This window comes from Atta colombica, unplaced genomic scaffold (assembly GCF_001594045.1).
Source record: "Atta colombica isolate Treedump-2 unplaced genomic scaffold, Acol1.0 scaffold27, whole genome shotgun sequence".
NCBI lineage: Eukaryota > Metazoa > Arthropoda > Insecta > Hymenoptera > Formicidae > Atta > Atta colombica.
The window spans coordinates 1,520,289-1,530,725 of record NW_017259370.1 but is presented as its reverse complement, the minus strand read 5'-3'; the positions used below and the strand labels follow the sequence as shown (position 1 = coordinate 1,530,725).

General features: G+C 30.7%; 1 protein-coding gene across 1 annotated transcript; it reads right to left on the bottom strand.

The window, feature by feature from the left end:
• Nucleotides 1-1,670: 1,670 nt before the first annotated feature.
• LOC108689458 (O-glucosyltransferase rumi homolog) lies at nucleotides 1,671-3,679 on the bottom strand. Its single transcript, XM_018196224.1, has 6 exons — nucleotides 3,541-3,679; nucleotides 3,254-3,425; nucleotides 2,699-2,900; nucleotides 2,290-2,568; nucleotides 1,974-2,206; nucleotides 1,671-1,869 (listed from the first exon to the last, which is right to left on the bottom strand). Exons 1-6 carry the CDS (start codon nucleotides 3,677-3,679, stop codon nucleotides 1,671-1,673), a joined length of 1,224 nt encoding a protein of 407 aa, XP_018051713.1.
• Between the last annotated feature and the right edge of the window lie 6,758 nt (nucleotides 3,680-10,437).

Sequence of the window (10,437 nt, the reverse complement as noted above, 5' to 3'; positions counted from 1 at the left end):
TATATATATATATATATATGTGTGTGTGTGTGTGTGTGTGTGTGTGTGTGTGTGTATATATATATCTTTCAATAATGTTTCACATGCAGTAACATAACATAGAATGTTCTACACTGCCTATTTATTCGCGTGTCTATCATTCGCAAAGACTTTAAATCAAAGGTACTTATAAATTCCTTGGGATCCAATCGTTTGACTAGAGGTAAAAAGATATTCGGACATTGCGACGTGACAAACAGATTCTTTATTGACAATACTGAAATTAAAAAATATTTGTTGAATTAAAAGTGTTATGTGAATATTAGACTCTCCTACTTACGTAATGTAAATTCTAAAATATTTTATGTAACAGTAAGCAATTACAGCCTATATATATTACTTTCATTAAATATCTAATCTTATTTGCATGCGCAATACATTTTTATATGTATGTAAATATCTATACTACTAGTGTCATCGTTGCTGCGTTGCGTATTTTAAAGTGACTGTTATCTTATGGTGCAAGTGCCTTAGAAAGTATTTTTGTAATTTATACAACTCTCTGAAATGAATTGTAAATGCCAGATATGTTCAAGCGCAACTTTTTCTATACATCATTTCAAACTAAATGTTTGATTTCCATTGTGCGACGTTGCGTATGTTTGAAAAGAATCCTTGTTTTTATATAAATGCTTTCTTCACGATTTCTACCATTGATAGCTTGTTTATTTTGCAGTTTTATATACAATAATGTATGTATGTGTGTGTGTATGTGTGTGTGTGTGTGTGTGTGTGCGCGCGCGCGCGTACATACATATACATATGTTTAGAGTGTAAGTGAAAATTGTCAGACTGATCTGACATTAATGGTGCTGTATGTGTGAGAATTTATGTATCTATACAATTCTTATTTATATAAAGTGCCTTTTTCTTTTCTAGATTTCTATTGTGTAAAATAAAAATGCACTTTAATTAAACGCATTTAGTAAAACATATAACAACCATCTTTTGATAGAAATGAAGATACTACAAGGAAAATTATATACATAAAAAAACTGTCTTCGTTCAGTATTAACAGATGTTATAAAACAGTCTTAATACTTGTATGTATCCTATATTTTCTTACATTTCAAAAAGTATTTTAGTCTAATACGAATGTTTGACCAGTACTTAATTGTTAAAAATTATACTTAGCCTTTAAGTATTATCAGAATATAAGAAGAAAGGCTTTGTATTTTTTATCAATTTGTTGAATAAGAGAATTTCTATACAAAAATGACTTTTTTTACTACATGATCTTATTTTAAACTCATTATAAATTATTGATTATCATTTGAGGCAGCTCGAATATTATCGTCTAATACATAAATTTAATTGTGCAACGCCTTTCTTTGTATTACTGATTAGGATATTAATAATTCATATTGAAACTTGCCACGCTATTTTGTCGTGCCTTAAACAAAATCTCTATTGTATTATATTTTTCATTGTCATATAAATAATATTAATAAATATATATGTTTATTTTAATCATTTCATATTTTCAATTGCATTTATTAGCTATACGCATTTTGCTTATATAAAACACTCACGCGCACATGCATACACACTGATCGTCTCTCTCTTATTTTTATTTATTTATCCAGGAAGATATCGCACGAGATTCATCTTTAATTATTTGTACAAAATCATCATAATTCCCTTCTGATATTTATGAGATCTTTTTTTAATACTGGATTATATGTTAGAAGTTTACTGTAACTTTTAAGAAGTTGTTTCCAAAAATGTATAACGTCTGACATTCGTAAATTATTCCATATAAAGTCTCTTCCGCGATGAGCAATCTTTTTTGCTAAATCGTCATTGTTCCTTGCAAATTCAATCAAATCCCTGAAAAAGTAATAAAACAAAATAAATCAAAACAAAGAGATTGGTAGTTTGATAAAGGCACAAACATTAATAATATTATAGAAAGATTAAATGTGATATCTTACTCCAACTCTTCTTGATCTGCATTTTTGGGAACGGGTATATAATGAATCCATGATTTCATAGAATGATAATAAAATTCCATCCACTCGTCGCTGACGTGAAAGACTAGTGATCGGCATAAAAATAAATGTTTATGTCTAAATGAAGCTGCCACACCTCGAAAATTGAATAAATATTTGTATGTACAATGCGACTCTAAAGATACTTCTGACGCTGGTGTTGCGTGCAAAGTGTCCTAAAATAAAATTCAACTTTGTCTTGTATATTTCACGTTACACATATAAAATCTGCTAATGTGATTAAAAGACAATGCGATACCTCATTAGATTTCCATGCTTGATTCTTAGTATATTGAGCGTCTACTAAATGAGGTTTATTACGACTTAATAAAATTAAATTATCGCGTTCTGAACTTGTTCTAGATCCACGAAAAAATCCTTTACTTTTTTTCTCTTCCCATAAAATCTCCAAACTCGCCTTATTCAAAGTTTTACGGTGTTGATCCCATCTGCCAAGACCACGGGGATATAATGAGATAGCTGGACCACCTTCCCAAAATGCCCATGCTGGATACATAATATCATAATATTGTGGTGTCTATAAATACATTTTGCAAGCTGCAAAGCTCTTATTAATTTCAACAAACAGAACATAATTGTATAAATATATCCTATAAGCCATAAATCTTGTTATAAAAATCTTTGAATAGATAAGAATTATCTCTCACCTTACTAAATGAAAAAACAGGTATGGCATTTCCAAAATATTCGCTAGATTGAGGATAATCTCTAGTATTTATAACTAAATCCATATCGGATAAATTACCAATTACTTTTAATAAAAAATGTTCAATTCCAGCACATCTGGCTGGAAACATGCAGTCTTTCTCTCTGTACAGTTTACCTTTGATTATTTGATAAAATGTACCCCTGTGTGTAAAATTTAGAAAATTTAATTGAAAAGAGCAAAAAGATACTACTAATATTGAACCTGTTTTCTGTAACTAAAGTAGTGTATACTTTTGGAACTTAAAATAAAATAGGTATAAGTACAATATTTGATTAAAACAAAGATGAAAGTTCTAGTCTAATACAAAAAAAAACAGGTCCACTAAAGTTTGATTCCAACATAATCTTGATTTATAAATTTACTTTTTATCTTCTTCTGATTCTATAAATTAGAGAAAAAGATAAATATTTAAGTTAAATCGAAAAATTAAAGTTAATCTTATATTAATAAAACCAGGTCTAAATCACTGATTTATGTGATATATCACAGATACCTAGTTTTAGCAGCTTCAATCATTTCTTTGCTTATGCCCTTCTTTTTAAATGGCTTTAGGTCTCGTACAATTGCATCTTTATAGCACTTATGCTTTGTGTTATTACATTCTTTGTAATTTTGCTCTGCATTTTGAATCGCCACTAGATATTTCTTGTATCTTTCATTTATTTCTAGAAATAGAAAAGATGACATATATCGGGAATTTTATAATGTGTATGTATAATATCACATCATATCGTATCATATATTACATAATTATTACAATTAATTTCTAATAAACAATACCTTTCGTATACAATGAATTTTGGTGAGCAATCTCATTTTCTTTACAGGATTTTATCTCATTATCTGCTGAACAAAATTGTTCTTCACACAGATGACCAGCGAAAATTGTCAAAAATATGATATAAACTAATATTAACATATTTTATCAATACAATTTGTAATCGTTCAAGTCTAAGGCAGTCCAAAAAACTCCGAAACATGTGTGAACTATAAACAATAAACATATGCGCAAGGTGGTTTTGTAGGTTAGCGACATCTATGCATGAAGAAAGCTACTAGGAATCGCGTCTATCTGAAATATCAATTGTTGATAACCTTACAAATTCCTACAGATGTCACTAAATGTATGCTTTTTTATTTTGATATGCTTTTTGTATTTTTTTTATTTTGAATAATTTTTATTTTGATGTATATATGCATCTCTCTGCACACATACACTAAATATATTATATAGTAATGTGTATATATATGAGATATTGTTTTTTAAAAATTCTTTTGTTGAATATCGATACGTCATATTATTTTGAATCTAACAAATTTTGTATATATATTTTCTTTTTGGGAAAGAAAAAATATTTCAATATACTGATGATTAACTATTCATTAACCGATGATATTTCACCAGTACTGGATGAAATATTATCAATTACTGAATAGTTAATCAGTACAATATTGAAATATTTTTACTTACAATTTTATCACACCATATATGTATAAATTTTATCACACCATTTATGTATAATATACACGAAATATATATTATTTTTTTTACATGAAAATAATACGTCAACAGATATTCTCTCTCTCTCTCTCTCTCCCTCCTTTCTCTATTATTCTTATACCCATTCACTCTTTTAATTACTCACGCACTCACTTATTACTTGACGTAGATATAGAACAAAACTATACAACATAGATTTTTTAAGTTAATTTAATCAAAAATCCACAATGCTAAAAGAAAAAAGTTAGCAGACATACTTGTAATTAAACATTCTCATAGAGAGTTTTTCACTTTTAAAGACAATTATTAAAGTTGTAATTATTTACAACTAAATGTATACGGTTACACTTCCAATCAAAAGAAAATCAAACAGTGCTGAGAATAGAAATTTATGCAAAGAATGCTAAGATTTCGCACTTTCTTAACTCTGGCTGGTATTCATAATCCGTTCTTATTACAAGGTTATCTTAAGTAATGTCTCAAGATGCTAATATTGGCTTATGACATCTTAAGATTGTACTTAATATGGTCTTAAATAATATAAAAAATCGATTATAAACATTTCTGACTCTTAATTCTGCGTTTTCTGCCACTTACGATCGTTTTTCGTTTATGCGGAATGTATGGTAGGAACAATAAAAAAATGTCCTGGCAAATTAAATATCGCCTTAAGCTCGATTTTCTTTCATCTTGTCTTTTATCGAGAATTGAGAGCTATGAAAATTTCCCGGTGTTATCATGAAGAAGCTGTAGACGCAACAGGTGCGAAAGTAATTCAGGCATACCTTTCACGCATTTTATGCATTTTACGCCTTTTATGCTTCGTTCCTCAGTCGGATAAAATCGCGTGATTTCCAAGGTTTAATCTGTAAGAAGAGATTATTATATTTTACCCCTTGATCGCGTATTACACTCTCTATTGACTATCCGGAAAGATTTTACGAAAATAAATCAGTTGTAATTAACAAGATTACTCTCGCGTAAAATTTACTCTCTCGTTAAAAGAATCGAATCAAAGATTTAAAAGGATTGTATTAATAATTATAAGAAATCGAAATATATAATGAAAATAGGAAGACTCAAGATTGTGTTATTTATTACGTTATCATAAAAATTTCGAGTATGGAGAATTTAAATAGATGACAATGTGATAATTGCACTTGTTGCAGCCGCGGTGACGACGGGCAGATAATGATTACGGTAAGTCAAACCGACTTTTGCAGAAGCAGCACGAGAAACAATGGCGTCCCGAAAGGATCGTCTCACTCGTGCGATTCTAATTGTAAGATATTCACGCGGTCTACGTACGCCGCGTATAACAATTATTGCTTTGTCCCCACAATTCCGCGGGTGCGTACTCTCTTTCTCTCACGAAGTTTCTCCTACTATTCCGCAATTTTTCTCTCGTTATCGCGTAGTACGGTTGGGAAACGTTTGCTTGCTTTTCCGCGAAAAGCGATCAATTACGACCGTACGGTTGTACACGCGTGAGAATAACGTTACTTCTTTCGATCTAGAAACTGTTCTTAGTCTTTCGTACAATGCTTTTTTCTCGCAATTACAAGTATGTTTTTCCGATCTTTCTTTCTTTTTTTTCTCTCCTTTCTCTCTGTTGATTCTCGCACATATTTTGTGAGAAGTCTAGTTATCCCAATTCTGAAATTTAAAAAGCTTCATTTATGGATTTGAATTTAAAAAGGGAACAAAATCATGAATAATACAAGATATCTGTTTTTTATTGCTGCATTTTGAACCAGTGCAATAAGTTGAAGTGAAACAAACTATATTTGTTTCATTTCAACTTATTGTACTGTATATTAATTCAAAAAGCGCAGCAATAAAAAACAGATCTAAGAACTCACAGTGCACAGTGATGTATTATCTTTACATATAATGTGCTGAATTGAATTTTTCAAACGTTTACATGAATTAAATGTTATGCGACTATATTAATGATATTCCAGACTATTCCTTTGCGAGTCTTTAAGTATCTTTAAAAACAAATTTTATAATTATCTATTAATAAAGTTGGTAACGTTACTTCATATAAAAATAGCTCGTTACTGTTACTGTTCTTTTTCCTAAAAAGTAACTCGTTATTATTACTCGTTATTGATTTGCAAATGCAACTCGTTACCATTACCATCACTCAAAATGTAACATCGTTACTTTTTCATTACTTTTTTTTTCTTGACTAATAGAATATTATAGCATTTTTCATTGGTAGAATTCAGTGCACATTAAAGCTGTTGTATACTTTAACCTGAATTTATTAAACATCTTTATGTCGATTTGTGTATAATAGCTTAAAGTGCTCTAAGCACTGATTCTGTTAATGAAAAACGCTATTATACATTTTTGCAGTAAATATTTTGAAGAGAAGTCAGATCTCTTTTAGTAGAGAAAACTGATAAATGATTTAGTTAACACATGATTTAGTTAAGACTAAAACATTTGTAACTAAAAAGTAATGATAAAAGTAATTAGTGAAATAATTACCATTACTCCAAAAATGTAATCGTTACCCACCGAAAAAAATAATTTGTATCAATAACGATGTTACAAATATATAATGCGTTAAGTATTTAGTAATCTTGCCTATTAATTTCTAACATAATTGTTATTGAAGTTTGATCGATTTGTGCAACACTTTTCGTTTAAATTCCTCTTTATTCTATATTCTATATACAAACACATCTATATATTTTGTTATTTTTATTTTATTTATATTTTTATTTTTTCTTTAGTTTATTTCTGTATTATTGTAAAGCTTTTAAGCATATCTTGTACTGTATGATAATATATCTCGCGCTTGAGAGGATTAACTCTCAGGGCAAATAATTGGCCTTCTCTCTCTCTCTCTCTTTCATTCACTTAAATAAATAACAATTCATTCCTTCATTCATTCATTCTCTGTTTCTCTCTGTCTCTTGATAGTGTCAATTCCAAGTAATTAGAAAAAACCACGTGCACGAAAATTGCATTATAATAGTAAACATTTTTGTACTCTTGTCCCTATTATTATTCTTCAGTTTAGTAAAAAAAATTTGTCAGTTTATTAAATCAGTTTTAATAAAAAAAAAATCGGTCTCGTGCAAAGGATAGCAAAAATGATGCACGATTATAAGGACACAATTAAATTATATAATGTAATCTCGACGGAAACTAATTATAATGAAATTATGGGTCGCGATACTTTTTTGTCTCATTCATTCATTCACTGAATAGGGTTTTGTGAAAGCCCCTCCGAACGGATGGGCTTCCTCCCTTGTCGGTTCCCTGCTTGGGAAGTTTGTTACCGTTTCCTACATGGTTTACTCGTGATTCGCAACGATCACCTTTTTTCCTAATTCTCGCATGCTATCGTATGTAAAATAAATATTAAATATATCATTATTAGATTAAATTTTCTGCCGTTTACATGCTTGATTGAAATATATAATGTCGACACAGAGTGAGCATAAATTTAATTATCTTACGCCTACTCTACAATAGGATCGCAAGTCTTAAGCCGTCGTTAAGTCTTAAAAAATTGGCCAATCACAATTGAATATGAAAAATATAATCAACTACGATTGACTAATTTCTTGCAACCTTAGAAGAGGTTTTATATTACTCTTTAAAATAAAAGAATTATCGGCAAAAAGAGCTAAAGGCGAATTCGATTGAAAGAACTAATATATAAGTATAAAAATAAAATGCAAATATTTCGAATTATAAAATATATCTTTTACCTAATAGTGCAATAAAATGTATTGAATATTTCAGGATTTAATCGAATTCTATGTTATGTTAAATATATACTGAGAAAAAAATGCTGTTAGTTCAATTAAAAGTTAGTTCAATTAAAGTCTATATTATGGAGTAACATAAGTCATTAATTATTATGTATATATTATTCATGTATATATTTTTATTGACATAAAGGCATAAATTATTTCAATAATCTTTATGTCAATAAAAATATACATGAATTAATTACTTATGTTACTTCGTAATATAGATTTTAATCAACAGCATTTTTTTCTCAGTGTATTTTTATGTTATTTTGTGTACGACGGCTTTAATGTGTGCACCAGTGCGCACTGAGTGTGTCCAATTGAATTTGCTATAAGAAAAGAGGAAATTTATTGCGAATACAAGATATGAATTACATGTCATATAAGTTGACAGTTGCACACACACATTTACCTACGCACATGTGACAATCACGATATCCGTTTCGAGTGTGGATGCAGTGCACAGTGAACAAGCGGAAAAATTGGCTCGAATCGACGGAATAACTTCCGGTGCTAAGAAAGGCGAGCCAAGTGTTATATGCCGGGTGGTCCAAATACCGTATATACGCATACGTTCACGCATGTTTTGTGTGTGTGTGTGTGTGTGTGTGTGTGTGTGTGTGTGTGTGTGTCTACGTGTTTACCGTATCTATGAGTGAGCGCGTGCAACGACTTTATATTTAGAATTTAACCGAACACAAAACGGGTATAGAGATCGGGCATACATCCGGAAGTCCGTTAGATGTGGCACGCTGCACCGGAGTTGAGAAGGTCGTTTGGAGGAAGGACGAAAGACTGTGAAAACTGTGAAAGAAGAGACGCGAATAGATCGAGGAGAAACTCTAATACCATATATTATTGTTAAAATAATCACGCGTTAATGCATAAAAATGAAAAACAAAATTTCTGAAAATTAAGAAACGTTTTATTCTTCCCTTGTGCTGAAAATAATTTCAACACTTACATTATTCAGGAAATAAACTGACTTATTTGACGTTAAAACATTATCAAAAGCGTCAAAATAACATCAGATAATTTCCAGAGTAGCTTTATACCACTTTCGCATCACATATGGAATAGTAGTTAGATAGCACGAGAGAAGAACGCGCGCCTTTGTTTATCCAAGCACACACGGTATCATTACAACAGCCCAGGTAATTATATTTTCACAAAGTACACAAGACGTGCATCGCGCTAACGATGACGAGTCATCTCAATCGTGGGAAAGGCCACATTGGCTGCGCTCAATTTCCGTGACGCTTGCAGTTGGCACGTCCGCAAAGATCCGGCGTGATGACACGTAACGAGCGCGAAACAGCGCGAACGGCACACACGTGGCACACGCGATGCATATCACTGACGTCACAGACGTAACGCATTAACACGTTAAGCGTTGATTTCAAAATGCAAGCTTCAGATTGGCTGTCGCAACAAACTTGCGATCGGCTTGCAACTAATGTAGAACCGGCTTTAGGATCTGAGCACAAGAATTGTCGTAACATTTATTTAGACTTAAATTGTGATGTAAGTAACGCACAAGCTTTCACGTATGACGTACAACTTATTACCGTGTCTCCAAGAGACGGCAATAAATCGTATGTCATATCCAAAGCTTGTACGTTATGTAGGTCTACAACTTAAATTATCTACAACTCTCTAAGTAAATGTTACAACAATTCTTGTGCTCAGATCCTTATACTAAGCGTCTTTGTTTCGCTCTTAAGCCTTTTCGCGAGTCAAGTCACAATGATTTCGATATGCCCCGCCCATATTATATCACATTCGTGATTTGATTAAAACATTCGAAACTGTATATTTTCTTTGTATCTCGATGTCAAGTTGTCTCGTTCTTTTTTCATACAGATACTAAAGACTTCTGATTTGCAATGCATGAATGAGTTCCGAATATATCCACGTTGAGATCAAGTTACCTCGATTAAGATCAAGTAATTTATTTCAATATACGAGAGATATTGCATAAGTCTTTCATCATGTAACAGAACTCTAAAAATATAAGAGTATTAAATCAACTAAAATAGATACTTAAAATAGTACTCATAAGAGAGCGACACTTACGGTTAAAGTCAGGTGTTGGAATAATACATCTATTATGTATTTGAATAAATTTATCTCATCGCCGATGTCTTCCGGGCAGTCATATAGAGAGATAAATTTAAGATAAATTTAAGATAAATTTATTTAAATACATATAGACGTATTATTCCAACATCTGACTTTGACTGTAAGTGGCGCTTCTCTTACAATTAATTGATTTATTCATATAACTGTTCTGTTTCTAATTTATTATTATTGTTTATAAGAATTTTAACTTTAAATTAAACTTTAACAAATCTTTTTCAATCGCACAATTCATATTCAAATATATAGATATGCAAT